This window comes from Aotus nancymaae, unplaced genomic scaffold, assembly GCF_030222135.1.
Source record: "Aotus nancymaae isolate 86718 unplaced genomic scaffold, 86718_ANA_hifiasm-v0.15.2.pri h1tg000007l, whole genome shotgun sequence".
In the NCBI taxonomy this organism is placed as follows: domain Eukaryota; kingdom Metazoa; phylum Chordata; class Mammalia; order Primates; family Aotidae; genus Aotus; species Aotus nancymaae.
Window position 1 is genome coordinate 57,222,704 of NW_026988418.1, and position 15,036 is coordinate 57,237,739.

General features: G+C 38.6%; 2 protein-coding genes across 9 annotated transcripts in view; one reads left to right on the plus strand and one right to left on the minus strand.

Annotated features, from left to right (window-relative positions):
* Window positions 1–13,399, minus strand: part of WDR3 (WD repeat domain 3) — a 30,213-nt gene extending 16,814 nt beyond the window's left edge. The window contains exons 1-10 of one of the 3 annotated variants that reach the window (XM_012458855.2): window positions 13,321–13,398; window positions 9,663–9,865; window positions 8,468–8,677; window positions 6,270–6,388; window positions 4,612–4,690; window positions 3,608–3,703; window positions 2,285–2,398; window positions 2,000–2,101; window positions 1,381–1,478; window positions 695–802 (exon numbers count right to left, since the gene is read on the minus strand). In XM_012458855.2, the coding sequence (XP_012314278.2) occupies window positions 695–802; window positions 1,381–1,478; window positions 2,000–2,101; window positions 2,285–2,398; window positions 3,608–3,703; window positions 4,612–4,690; window positions 6,270–6,388; window positions 8,468–8,677; window positions 9,663–9,833 (1,097 nt within the window). In that variant the 5' untranslated portion in view covers window positions 9,834–9,865; window positions 13,321–13,398. Of the gene's footprint in view, window positions 1–694; window positions 803–1,380; window positions 1,479–1,999; window positions 2,102–2,284; window positions 2,399–3,607; window positions 3,704–4,611; window positions 4,691–6,269; window positions 6,389–8,467; window positions 8,678–9,662; window positions 9,866–13,320 lie in introns of all 3 variants that reach the window. The other 2 variants (XM_012458857.2, XM_064372649.1) reach the window with 2 other exon arrangements.
* Window positions 13,400–13,564: 165 nt separating this feature from the next.
* The window catches only part of GDAP2 (ganglioside induced differentiation associated protein 2), a 65,722-nt gene continuing 64,250 nt past the window's right edge, over window positions 13,565–15,036 (plus strand). For 3 of the 6 annotated variants that reach the window (XM_021674150.2, XM_021674147.2, XM_021674148.2), the window contains exon 1: window positions 13,576–13,738. The gene's annotated coding sequence lies outside the window, so the exon portion shown is untranslated. Of the gene's footprint in view, window positions 13,739–13,865; window positions 14,129–14,260; window positions 14,718–15,036 lie in introns of those variants that run through there. The other 3 variants (XM_021674145.2, XM_064372650.1, XM_021674146.2) reach the window with 3 other exon arrangements.

Below are 15,036 nucleotides of genomic sequence, written 5' to 3' on the forward strand. Positions count from 1 at the left end.
GAATATGGAGTAGTAGGTGAGTAGCTTTTCAGTCAAAAAAAAAAAAAACCAGGGCTGGGTGCGGTGGCTCACACCTGTAATCCCAGCACTTTGGGAGGCCGAGGCGGGTGGATCACGAGGTCAAGAGATCGAGACCATCCTGGTCAACATGGTGAAACCCCGTCTCTACTAAAAATACAAAAAATTAGCTGGGCACGGTGGCGCATGCCTGTAATCCCAGCTACTCAGGAGGCTGAGGCAGGAGAATTGCCTGAACCCGGGAGGCAGAGGTTGCAGTGATCGAGATCGCGCCATTGCACTCCAGCCTGGGTAACAAGAGCGAAACTCCATCTCAAAAAAAAAAAAAACAAACCTACGCTCACATCCTGGTTCTGATACATACCTTGTTTTTATGTATGTATTCTTCATAAGTGAACTTATATGCTTTCTGAACGTGGGACATTCTTTTTTTTTTTAATTAGCGGCAGGAAAAGACAGCAAATGACTAGCTAAAAGGGTACTATAATAATCCAAATACGAGACAAGAAGGGGGCCCACGGTGAGAGCAACAGGAGCAGAGTGTGACACAGATGTCTCATGACCACTGTCTCCAAATATATAATTCAAACAGACAGCTTACAAATAGCATGAAAAAGCCAGTAATACTTGGGAGTTTACTACTATGATAACTTCAGATAATTTATTTTTTACTCACTTGATTTTGGCAGAAGTTTTGATATTAGTCACCCGCTGGATTTCATCTTGCAGCGTCATTTCAACATTAATTTCAGGATCTTCTTCCTCCCCTTTGCAAGAATTTAACCTAGAGAAGAAGAAAAGTATATCATGTTCTTACTTTTCTAGAAGCAGCTTTGCTTTTACTTGAGTTCAAAATCTGGTCCCTCAACCAACTATGATTCTGGAAAAGTCACTTAACCACACAGGATTACCACAAGAATTAAATGATGCAGTATATGTGGAAACACTCTGTACACTACAATGTCATAAAGTATTATTTCACTTAATAGGTACCCTTAAGAAATGGATTCTGAATGTAATAGCCCATAAAATTTCCTGGAACAAGTCCTTTTAATTCAAACTAACCCCACTGAAATGTCTCTGGTTATTTTTCTAATTTCAGGACTTTATAGAAAACTCATTAACCCGCACTTAATAATCCAACCATGTTAAATAAACCAGAATAGGTCTCAAAAATTTGTGAAATCAGGTGATTTTCTCTCTCTCTGAGACTTAATAACATTGGATTATCAGTACCTAATTCTTCTCAAACTTTTAATGGTAATTGATAACAGAGTAAATATTAAAGAAGCCAGTGTTTTTCAGTAACATGGGGCCCACCCAGGACACTTCGTTATTAATATAAGTATAAAAAAAACAAACTTTGCTTTCTTTCTAGCTTTCTTCATCTTCTTATCCATTTTCTTGTGAATTTCCTCCTTGGAAAGGATACAAAACAATTCTAGCACAGAATCAGTTCCCTAGAAAGGCAAAAGGTTAATGTGAGTTGAGAGACAATCTGTAATTTACCTAATTCTCAGTAAAAATCAAACAATATTAATTTTCTTCCCTTACTAGTTGTATTACCTTGGACAATTTAATCTCTCTGGGTTTGCTATCTCATCTGTAAAATGAGGATACTACTTCCTACTTGTAGCATTGCTCTGAAGACTAAATAAGAAATTAAATGCTTTTAAATTGCTTAGAAAAGCCAGCATTTAATAAATGGTTGCTAATAATAATAATGTTGGTGCAAAAGTAATTGCGGTTTTTGCCATTACTTTTTAAAATGGCAAAAACCGCAATTATTTTTGCACCAACCTAATAGTAATTATTTTTTGTTTTATGCTAATAAAGCTAGAGATTATAGATCCACACAGTATCATGTAATGAATTATTAACATGAGTAAAGAAACATTCATCTGGACGTTGAATATAAAAGAATGAGTGTTTGAAAGGAACAGCCCAGTCCTTATTATTGTCTCCTAAGTACGGTACTCACATGGCAAGCAAGAATCCTGCCTGTCTTGTCAACGGCAAGGTTTACAACTCTGTCTCTTCCTTCCCGCATTATGGAACCAGCTTTTCTACATGAAAGGATTCGCTACAGAAGAAGCAAGAGCACATGAAGGTTAGATGTAAGTTCTGCTGAACTTCTGAAAAAAATGTAATTCTAATAAGTACAAGTAACAAAAATATGCTCTAAAGTGATAATTCCCTAAAAATCTGCAATTCTCACTTTCCCACTATTCAACACAATAAAACATAAGAAACAGAAATGAATTACATCCTCAGGGGCTTCATCCATCTCAAGGGTACCATCCTCTGTCTCAAGAGTATCTTGTATTCCAGGAGAAGACCCTTTGATTTTCTTGGGCTTGGGTTCTTCCAGGTCTTCAATCTGTTTTATAAAAATGGGAAAATAAAAGCTGAAATGTTTCAGGAGGCATTTTGTTGTTGTTGTTGACAAAGTCTTACTCTGTCACTCAGGCTGGAGTGCAATGGTACAATCGTATCTCACCGAAGCCTTGATCTTCTAGGCTCAAGCCATCCTCCCACCTAAGCCTCCCAAATAGCTGCAAGCACAGGCACGCACTAACTTTTAAATTGTTTGTAGAGACAGGTTCTTGCCATATTGCCCAGGCTGGTCTCAAACTCATGTGTAGACTCAAGTGATCCTCCTGTCTCAGCCTCCCGAAGTGCTGGGATTATAGGCATGAGCCACTGTGCCTGGCCCAGGAGGTGACTCTTAATCCTGAAGACTTAGAAATCTTTCTTAGGACCAATAATAGCTTCTAATCAGTGATCTCCCTGATCAAACCTCTTCAGTAGCAGGACAGGTATCAGAACTTATTAAAAACTGACTACATAATATACAAACAAAATATTACTCAGTATACTATCTCCAGAAACTTTCTATAGCATAAGGACTACTGTTTAGTGACAACAGTGAAAAAATAATGACCCACTCTTCACTAACTTCAAAATTTTCTCTGTATTTAGGTGAAAGGCCGACCATATTCTAGAACGGCAGATTCAAACAGGTATTAGGAATTGCAAAGGCACTGTAAGACAGGTTGATACATTTTCTCCTTAAATAAAGAAAAGATAACCCCTAGACTACTAGTGTAACTCCCACCGAAATGGCTGCTGGACACAGCACATACTTAAATCTAGCTAAACCTAAGATCTATAAGCTTTTTGTCTATGTAAATTCTTTGAATGTCTAAGAAAAAGTTATAGATCTTTTCAGAATATACATATTTATAAACATAAAATTCTACATATATGTTTGAAGGGAAAGGTTCAGATACTCTGAAGGCCATCCATGGACACCCAAAGGTCCAAGAATATCTGATTAAGAGTGCCACAAACTAAAACATTAGTATTACCAGAAGCTGTATGCCTAAAGCTACCTTATGAGCTCAAATAAATGAGGACAATGAGCATATAAGGAAGAAAAACTTTGTTTAGGTGTTGCAGGTTATCGGTGTGATAGAATTCTTTATAATACTATGTGAAGTACTCAATAATTACATCTGATTCTAAATCCAAGGTGCTTATGAAACTTCTAAACATGACACTGCCCATGATTTAAGAAAGTAATTACCTCTTGCAGATAAGTTATGTCCCATGCCCTCAGTTCACTGTCTGAGGCCCCAGTGATGAGTCGCTTTTCTTCTGACACCAGAACCAACCCCCATACCTATAGAATATAAAAGGATTTGAGTAATACGATTTTCAAAAGACTCCAGGTAGCATAATATGATGTTCCAAAAGTCTAAGTACACTGTAGTAAAATGTCTTTAGTAATTTAAAGGCAAAGAAAAGGCATATTGAGAACCCTTTCAAAATGCACCAAGAAAAATCTCACTTTTACAGAGAAAAAAATGGCCTGTGGTGAAATTGTTACTTTTGTGATACTAGGAGTTTCTCGTTTACCTCCTATAATCAAATTAAGATAATGGCTGTTTAGTGTAAATCTTAACTAGAATCCACTCAAATGATAATTTTAAGTCTTTTATTTCTTTGCTTTCAGCAGTGTATAGCAAATAAAAGGTGTCCCATTAATGTCCATTACATAACTTTCAGCTTCAACTATCCAGGAATTAAATAATGAAAATAACAATATTGTTACAAATCAACAAAGAATTTGATCTTCTTGTCATTAATTCTAGGTATTACCTTCCTGAATGCCTGATATGAACGAAGCACTGAGGATGCAAAGATGTATAAAAAACAGTCCCTGAACTCAACTGAATAGATCTGTGTTCAAGCAACTATTATAACAGCTACCATGCGCTGCTTGCCTGTCAGTAAGCTAGGTGCTACACACATAACATCATTCAACTTCCCTATGTTCGTAAAAGTGGACACTTATTATTTGGAAATGATGAAACTCAGGAATTAAAAATTATCCAAGGCCAGTTTTTACAGTATCTGCTCCAATGGCTGGCACTGCTTCCATCAAACCAACCTCACTGTCTCTCAAGACAGCATATGATGATTATTGTGTGCAGTAAAAACAAAGAGCCTTGAAAGAGGAAGAGAAGATAATCATCTTTTCCCTTTTGCCTTGCCATTATTTCCAAGTGCCCATGACCCTACATGTACCTCAGTCCGGTGGCCAACCATTGTTTTAAAGCAGTGCTGAGTATCAAGGTCCCACCATTTCACCACGGTATCTTTCCCACTAAAAGAAAAAATAGGAAAAAAAAAAAATCCTGTTTAGGAAACCTCATTCAACTAATAGAGAGATCTAGAACTCACTGTTGCTTTCAAAGAAACATATACATCAATAATGTCTAAAGCTCCTTTTCTCTCTGATCTTTCTTTTGAAAAGCAAAGAATCCTAACTTTCCTTATAGCTATTCCGGTGCAGAAAATAAAATGTTCCACCTATAAGCACAAGAATGACTTTAGATGCAGAATACCAAAGAATACAGAACTTGATCCATCATGCCTTACTCCTATCGTTTCTATCATCACAGCACTGGCCTTCTCTCAGTCTACCATGGAAACATCTTAGACTTCTCCTATTCCCTTGTTTTCCTGTCCAGCTAGTCTCTTGTCCTGAAGATGCCTCCTCTGTGAAGTTTCTAAGTATTAACTCCTTCTAGTCCATTTCTGTACACTAATCTGAATTTAAGTCCTACTACCTGGATTATTTTAACAGCTTCTCATCTGGTCTCTTTGTCCATTGCCGTTCTCTTTTCCCATCCAATGTGCAACTGTCAGATAACCTTAATTTGTAATATTTGCACTAGGTTCAATGTTCCCTGTAGAATCAAAATCAGCCTCTTTAGCAGCATTCTTGAAATTTCCCATTTTTTGGTTCTTAATCCCCTAAATATAATCCCTCCTAGCCAATGGCCTCTACTACTCCTGCTCGAACACCTCTTCCCTACCTCTTCACTATATACATCTATATAATCCTCCCTCATGAGCAAACTGGAAAAAAAACACCTTAAAAACCTGATTTACGAAGTCCATCCCGTATAACCCCACCTTACAGTGTTATTTCTTTTCCTTAAATTCCCTAAGGTGTAATATACATATTTTCTATTAGAACTATAGGATCATTCTCTTATAGAACATGTGTTATCTGAATAAGATACTAATTTACCTGTATCCTATCCCATAGAAACAAATCCATCATTGGTAAAGCATTTTTAGTGCTCACAGCTTTTTCTGAATCATTACTAGGATTCCTCTAATTAATGCCTGGCAAATCTTGAGATCCCAGCCTTTCCTAGGTCATTCTTTAGGAATATTCATTATGAGGTTGAGCCATATAAAATTGCTGATATTTAATCATTTTTTATGTACACAAATAAAAATTTCAAATGGTTCAACCTAATAGGTATTCAGAAGGCCTATGAAGTACACTACATCTCTCCTCAAAAGGTAAGCTGAATTTAACACCTGGTATTCACATCTTCCCTCTGCTCCATATTCTGTTTTCCTGGCTTTCTAGAGATCTAGAAGGTAGACAAAGTTCATTCTATAATGAGTTTCAAAAGGTTAAGAAACATGGAAAATCTGATATTAAAAGAAAAGAATGACAAATTAGAAAAGTGATTTTTTAAATGGTATAACTTTGGATAGCTCTACGATACTACTTAGAAGAAGCAGAAAGAAGAAAACCAAAAGAAAGGAGAGGAAACTAACTTATAAGCATGAGCACAGTGCTCATGAGAGAAATGAGTAAGGAATAAAGCAAATTCTCTCTTCCTAGAAAAGAATTTGAAATTAAACCATTATTTCTTTACCTAGTAACTAGCAGGTTCTTTTCTCGTAGAAACAACGCTTGTGTGATGGCGTCCTTGTGCCCCTTTAGACGGTAGAGGCCGCTTTCATTGATTACATCCCATACAATAACATCTGTGTCCTAAATCAAGCAATACAGAAGACAAGTAATTTTCTTTACCATATATGGCCTAACTTGACAAACAATTGGACTTAATTATCACAAAGGCAATACACAGTCCTCGCAGAAAATTTGGAAAGCATGAAGAAAGTACAGAGGAATAAACACCAGCCTTATTCCCACCACCCAGAAATAATCCCCAGATATTGTTACTGCTCTAGTCTCTATGTATAATTCAGGTTGTTATTTTCCTATTAGAAAACTGAGATCATGCTATTCACATCATTTTATAACCTTTTCTTTTTTCATTAAATATTATTTCCATTTTTTCCATGTTATTCCAGAGTGTTTACATTTTTAATGCTCACATAATAATCAATTCTAAAGCGATACCATAACTTACTTAAAATTTTTTCTGTTTTAGACAGTTAGTGTCCAACTTTCTGCTGTTATAAATATGCAGAAATGAACATTCTTATATACAAATCTTTGTACATATCTCTGATTAGAAATAACTAAACTGAAAAGTTCTTGGGTTATATGATATGTTTAATTTAAAAGTTTTGGATTTATACCATCAAAATGATCTCCAGGTTGGGTAAATCTATAGAACCAGCAGGGATATGTATGACAAGGCCTGTTCCCCATTCACTTAACTATATTACCAGTTTTCTCAAAATCTACTACCAATCTCCTAAGTAAAAAATGTTCAGTCTTAATATTTATTTTAATTTACATTTATGCATATGAGAAATAGTTTATATGCTTTATGGTGATTATTGGCCATTAGTATCTCTTTTGAATTGCCAATTCATGTCTTCTGTCTATCATTCTTCAGGTGTCATCTCTTACTTGACTGTAAGTTATTAATAAATGTATGATACTAATCCTATCTTTTTATATTGAAAATGTTAAATACTTAACCTTTTTCAATGTCCTTTGACTCGTTTCTAATGTACAAATGTTTCAAGTATTCCAATCTACCAACAGTTTCCTTTTTAATTTATTTCTTTGGCTAACACATTGTAAGTCCTTTTCTACCTTGCTATCAGATATTTACTTACATATTTTCTAGTTTACTTTAAAATGCTATTTTTTAATAGTTATGTCTTTAATCTTTGATTCATTTTGGTATATAGCATGAGGCAAAGATTTAATTTAAAATTTCCCCCAAACAGACAATTGTCTAAGGATTGTTTTATAAGCAATTCATTTTTCTGCTTATTAAAAATGTCATCTTTAAAATATGCTAATTAGGAATGTAACCGTGGATGTGTTTCTGAGATTTCCATTTGGTTGCAATAATCTATTTTGCATTAATACTTGCACTGATGTATCAATATGATGCTTCTTAAATTATGGGTTTATACTACATTTTAATATCTAAAACCCCCATTTTATTATTCTTTTCTCTCCAGATTTTGGTGTTTCCAATTCCTTCACTTTTCCATATTAAGTCTAGTTCTAAGTACCAAATAAAACCTTTAAGATATCTATTTAAATATATCTATGTCCATATATAAGCATATATCTATTTAAACATAGCTTTAGCTATATAAACCAATTACAAAACACCAACATCTTTTCAATACCTTATTTTCCCATTCAAGAACAAGGATTGTATCTCCAGAAAGTCTTCTATTCTTCAGTAAAGTTTCACAGTATTTTTATGTCTGTTACTTAATCTATTGTGAATGGAATCTTTTATATTTTTTAACTCATGACTTTTGAGACAGGAAATCTACTGATTTTACAGAATTCAATGGCAAATAATTATTATATTGTCTCTTCTTTTCCAGTCTTTGTTTTCTTTCTTTGTTTTACTGTTTTGGGTAGCACTTCCACAGTAATAGTTATGGCTCTCCTCATCTTGTTCCTACACTTAATAGGCTTTTATCAGAGAATATGATAAAATGAACAAAAGGAAACAAAATGAACCTCCCAATTCACACCCATCCTTCTCACTCTATTTCTACCATTATACTACTTTGAACATTGACAGCTCATTGTTTTACCTGACAACTTTTGTCAACAACTTGCTTCAGTATAATCCTTACATTCCTTTAACATATCAAAGTCTGGGCTGATTCAAAGGCTCACCTTGGACCCAGATGCCAGTCTGCCTCCTAGCTGATCATACTTCAAGGTAGTGATCCCTGCTTTGTGACCATTGAAGGTCACATTTCCTTCCCCACTCAGGAGACTGAAGATTCGGATGGACCCATCATCATACCCAACAGCTAAGTGTAGCCCATCTGGGGAGGGGCACAAGCAAGTAACTTCTTGTTTAAGCCCCTGAAGGATAAGAATCTGAAATCATAAAAGTTAAAAACAATGTAGAAGAGTTAAGCATGAAATCAAGGGAAAAGCATAGGAATACTTAGGCACAGTAAAATTACGAGCACCAATAATTCCCAATTACTCTTATGAATAAAAATGAAACTCCACAATCCATTTCAAGGTTTTTAATATAGAAATTATTATCTGTACTAGACAATGAGATATTTAAGAAAAGCCTTATTTTCTCCAAAGCTCTACATTGGTGTAATACATGCAAACATTCCCTAGGCAATAAAATAAATTTAATCCCTTTAATCTAAGTCTTAATCCTAGAACAACGCTAAGTGATTTTCAATAAAGGGTTATAAACCCATCCTTCCTTTAACTGAGACCCATTTTGTAAGAAAACAATCTGCATGGCAACAGAGTACTATGGTGGTTTTAACCACAAAGGACTCTGGGTGGCAACAAGAAGCGAAGCAGTAACCTAACCTCTTGGGAATCACAAAATAAATGGACAGTATCAAAATGTCTATATTTGGTTTGGCAAAAGTGGTAGGCTTAGGGAATTCAGTCGCACAATGTATTAAAGTCTAGTTCAACAAGATTTAGGCCTTATCCACATTAGAAAAAGATTCTGCCAACATAGAGTAACCTTCCTTTTACATGCCTAATATTTTATAATTAGTTATAAGCATAAGTCGAACTTGAAAAATAGAATTGGTAGAGAATACATCAGGAATAAATAATTACTACAAATAATAACCTGTAAATATTCCAACAAATAGACATCTAAGAAATAAGCTCCTTTTTCATTGTGGTTTTCAGAATTTAGTGGAGAAGACCACAAAGGAACTTGATGCTTGGTTAGCTAGACCTAAAGGAAAAAGATTTCTGTTCTAAGGGCACACACACAAAAAATCCCATGATAAATAAACCAGAGCTCCCCAACCTCTACTACCTCTCTACCCTCAAGTACGGATAAGTCAGTATCAAACTAGTCATTTGGGCTCACCTTCTCTCCTTTCCTTAAGTCCCAGATGAAAACGTGTTCACAAGCTGGTACTGCCACATAGCGTCCTTTCTCACCACGAAGTGTCACAAAGACAATATTACCTTTTTGGCTGCCAATCAGGCCAAAGACTGCACTAGCAACATAGCGCAGGTACTGCTTGGTGAGCCCCATGTTATGCTGTCCGATACCATGGGTGAGGCAATCTGTGCATATAAACAAAGAAAACTCAGCTCCTTGGGTGCCTTGGTTCTACTAGGTTAGTAAACACCAACTTTTTTTCTTTTTTTTTGAGACAGAGTCTCACTCTGTTGCCCAGACTGGAGTACAGTGGCGGGATCTCGGCTCACGGCAGACTCTACCTCCTGGGTTCAAGCGATTCTCCTGCCTCAGCCTCCCAAGTAGCTGGGACTACAGGCATGCACCACCACACCAGGCTAATTTTTTTTTTTTTTTTTAATAGTGATGGGGTTTCACCATGTTAGCCAGGCTGGTCTCAAACTCCTGATCTCAAGTGATTCACCCACCTCAGCCTTCCAAAGTGCTGGGATTACAAGCATTAACCACCACATCCGAACAACACTAACTTTATCATGTCATTAAAAGCATGTAACTTGTGACTTCTTAATCTTTATTTACTCTAAATAAATCACTGACGTAAAATACCTGGACATCTTCATTTTTTATTCATGTGGACTCAATATAATCCCTCATTCCTTAAGTTCCAAATTAGTCACATCGTCATGCCCACCTCATACATATCTGACACTATAGACACAATGCAACTAAGCTAATTCACTTCTGCCCATTCAACCGGCATCAAAGCTTTTACACAGAGATTGGCAGCCTGAAACTGAACATATTTTTTTAATGAACATTTATTGAGAACCTACCATTTAGACACTGTTCTAGACACTGGAAATACACTATTAATAAGGCAAAATCCCTAACCTCATGGTACTTAACTTCTCAGGTAGTGGTTCCCTAACTCTAGTATATATCCAAATCACCTGGAGGGCTTATGACAACATTGCTAGGAAATACCATCTCATCTCTTCTCCCAGCACCTGTTTCTGATTTCATAAGTCTGGTGTAGGGCCTAGAATTTTTCATTTCTAACAAGTTTCCAAGTGATGCTGCTGTTGCGCTTCCTGGACCAAACTTTGAGAACTACTGTTCTAGTCCATGAAAGTCTGTCCTTCATTTCAAAATCAGAGCAGCCACTTACCCTTGGCACAGAAAATGGTTGAGCAACTTGGCACACTATTTTTGGAAAGATGCCATAATTTGTGCACTTTTATTAAATTCACTGAAAACACTGGTTATGGATAAAAGGGACAAGAGGTGAATGAAGGAGATAACAAATCAGTCCTGTCTGTTCTTTACATGGAAGGATAAAACGTAGCCTCCAAAACACCCATGCAACTTAAAACACACACAAAAAAAGAAGTTACAACCTTTTATGAGGAGCTGTTTCTTTTTGCTGTTGTTTTTTGTTTCTTTGGTTGGTTGGCTGGTTTAACTCTACAGGGTCTTTCTAATTATCAAATGCTGTTTTAGTCTACTTTAACAAAAAAAATTTTCAATCCCAACTCTCTAATAATATTTTCTGGTAATAATCACTTACTGGCCTCATTGCATCTCCCACAGGAACCAACATAAAGTCAATTTAAAATCAAGGAAAGATAATATTAACATGGTGATAATGTTCTTAGCCTAGGCCATTTGATTAATTGTTTCAAATGGAATTTGAATTGTTTCCAAATTCCTCTTATTCCTCCAGACTCTGTAGTCGTTCTTCGTGTTCATCTTTGGCCATCTACCACCTCCTTCTATAGTATTTTCCTTGGAGAATACATATAGCATGTGTAGGTCCAGGGACTCCCAGCTGTCTATTTCCAGTCCTGTCCACCTACATGAATACTAATTATAAAGTTTCAAATATTTACTGAACATCTCCATTTGATACCTTATAGTTTCACATTTAACATGTCTATAACCAAGCCTACCTTACTTCTGGTACTCCTCTCTTTTTCTCTGACACAACGACATAATTATCCTACCTACTCAGGCTCAAAACCACTTAACCTTTCAATCATTAATAAAAAATATTATTATAACAGCCAAGACTTAGAGACTGCTTATGCTATAGTTACTGATAACATTAAATGTATATAACTTAGTAAACATATGCAATCATTTAATTACATACAGCAATTAATGAAATGAGCTAACATATGCAAAGCACTTAGAAAAGCCTCTAGCACACTGTAAATATAACTATAAAAAATATCCATAAGGACCTGGTGTGGTGGCTTATGCCTGTAATGCCATCACTATCACTTTGGGAGGCTGAGGCAGGCTGATGGCTTGAGTTAAGAGTTTCAGACCAACATGGGAAACATGGGAAGACCCTATCTCTACAAAACATTTAAAAAAAAATTAAGCACGCACGGTGGCGCACTCAGGAGGCTGAGGCAGAAGGATCAGTTGAGTCCAGAAGTTCGAGGTTACAGTGACCTATGATCACGCCACTGCACTCTAGCCTGGGTGATAGTGAGACTCTGTCTCTAAAAATAAACCAATTCTCCACAATAACACTGTAAGGGAGGTCACTCTTCCTATCTCTATTTTACAGACAAGGAACTCAGACCCAGAGATGGTAAACTGCTAACCCAAAGTCATTTAGCAGCTAAGTGCCAAAGCCAGATCCCAATCCAGCCAGTCTAACTCCAAAATTTCAGGTTTTAACCCCTAAGCTAAACTGCTTCTTTTTGCCTCTTTAGGTAGTCAACTCCACCTGATGGTTACTCTGAAACAGGATCCCTTTTTCTCCAGTACTTTCAGTTCCAGCTCTTTATCACTGGGTTACTGCACTGATTTTTCATCTAGCACCTCCGCCTCCATATTTTTCGCTCTTTTCATTTAAAAGTCATAATACTACTAAGTAATCTTTTCAAATGAGCTTTCCCTATCCCAAAGACTTGAAAAGACTAAATCGTTTGCCAGTTTCCAAAAACTCATCCTCTCTATCCTCCGTATTTCTTGAATAAACCTTCCTGTCACGCTGGCTAGTTTCCTTCCTCGTCCTGAGACCTCGTTGTCTTCACATTATTCGTTTTACTTAAAATAATATGCGTTTTTTCCCCTACTTATTTTAATCAGTGTTATTCTCTGAAGCCTACTTCCTTTGGAGTAAAGCCAATTCTCGAAGCCTTTTTTCATCGCCTCGATATTTAAACTACCTCCCATACAACTCGCACTGTTCACTTTGTTCCACGTGCACAACTTTTGCCTCCTTTCCGATAGTTCACCACCAAACCTTCGTAGACTGAGACCTCATCACCTCCGCTTCCTAACCCACAGCCCCCAAAACGATGTTTCTGTGATGCACTGAAGGCCTGGACAGACTTGACACACATTCCAAAACGCCTCTTTGGTCAGGAGAGGGTGACGGAGGGTTCCAGACACCGAACACACGGTGAGATCACCCTGGGGCAAGCCCGTGCACACGCACGGTCAGGCAGTTCTGCTCAGCACCCGCCACCCGCGCCGAGTAGCCAAGGGGCTTCCAAGTACTGCTGTGGGGACGCCGGAGTCACCTGAGTTCCCCCAACCCTAGCAACCAGCCCTAAATACGCCCGCCTCGGCTGCTACCGACATCACGAATGCCCCAGCCGGAACCTTCGAAGTCCAAACCGCAGAGAAAAGGCTCTCAGCCCCAGCCGTGCACCTCCAGGACTCACCTCAGCTTCCACGAGGCTCCCAGCCGATTGGACCCACCCACGAGACCTGCCCCTTCCGGGTCCGTCGGGAGCCTCTTCCGCCAGACGTTCTATTTGCCTTCTAGGAGGAAATGACGGAAAAAGCCGGGCGCTGATTGGTGAGCTCTGGCTGGGAGCGGAAGTCGGTGTTTCTTAGCCCAGAGCATTTGTAGCTGGTCACTCCAGCCTCCAGGGACTTTGACTCGCCCTACCCGGCGCTCTCCTGCTGAGGGTCGCTGGAGATGTCGCTCGGCCGCCTTCTACCAGGAGCTTGATCCTTCCCGCCCGCCGACCGGATGGGACCGCCGGAGTGCTGTGAGAGGCGGGACGGAGGCCGGGAGGGGTAGGGAAGGCGGGGCGGAGAGGGCCGGGGGTGCGGCCCCAGGCGCACCGGACTCGGCCCTGGTCGGGAGTGCGGGCTGAGGGTTAGTTCTGTCGTTTCTCTGAAAGCATGAGCCTGGCGCCACTTCTTCGCCTGTTGGTTAGGTTCTTGACGAGCGTTGTCGGGGTCGCCGTGTCGACGAAAAGTGAAAGGGTAGGCAGTCAGCAGGCACTAGGGACAGAGGTGCTGTAGCCCAGGAGGCGCGCGCCCTTGGGTGCAGGTGAAATACGGGAGGCAGGAGCCCTTGCTGGTTGTAGCCCCAGAGACAAGTCCCTGTTGCCGCTCCTGTGGACTGGACATTCCACGAACCGAGAGCACCCCAAGTAAGGGATGGGTGGACGCTGAGCCCGGGATGGTGCGTTGTCTGGATTCCCGCAATCCTTAGAGGGACACTGGCCTGCCTTTGTGTTTCCGCTCTTTGGCCGCTTGAGGGGAAGTGACCGGGGCTGACTCCTTATTTGCTGACCGAGACTTGAGTGCTCTGTCACCAGGTGGGGAATTGGCTTTTCTGTCTTGCAGTTCTGCTACATTTATTCTTCAGCTGCATAGAAGTGTTTAGAAATGAGTTCTGATGTCTAGAGCTGTGCAAAATTAAAGCTAACATAGCTGTACAAAAGAAGATTCTGCCAGCGCTTCTTGAACAAGTTATCTGCAGCCAGCCTAGAAATTAAGACTTTTGCCTACATTATCTGATTTTCTTTAGAGTTTCTGGAGCTTAAGCCGTGTTCAGCTTATCTTCCGTATTCAAGAAAATTGCAACAGCGAAGAATGCGTGTGATGAGACTGGACAGCTGTAGCAGCATAGGTGTTTTGAAACAAGATTGCTGTGGTTTGGATGAATAAGAAGGGAAGAAATTGTGACCACAAACTATTATTTTAAGAAGTTTGGTGGGAAAGGGAGCATTTGAGTGGGTGTGTATGGTTAATATCTCTGACAGATGTTGTGCATTATATTATCATGGGAGTAAAGTGTGTGCTTCAGTAGAAAACGGCACAGTTTAGATTCTATCTTAATAACACCCCTTGAATTAACTAATTCTAAAAAAGCTATTTTTCAGTTATGTAAACTGTAGGTAACTGACATCAATGCTAAATAATTTTTGTCAAGAGCTGCAAATTCTCTTCTCTCTCTCTTAGAGGTTCAGCGGAAGTTTTGCCTCCTTTTATACATTTATTTCGATATTCCTGCTCTAAGGTGTCTAATTGTGGGATGTGCTTTATCTTCTGCCTG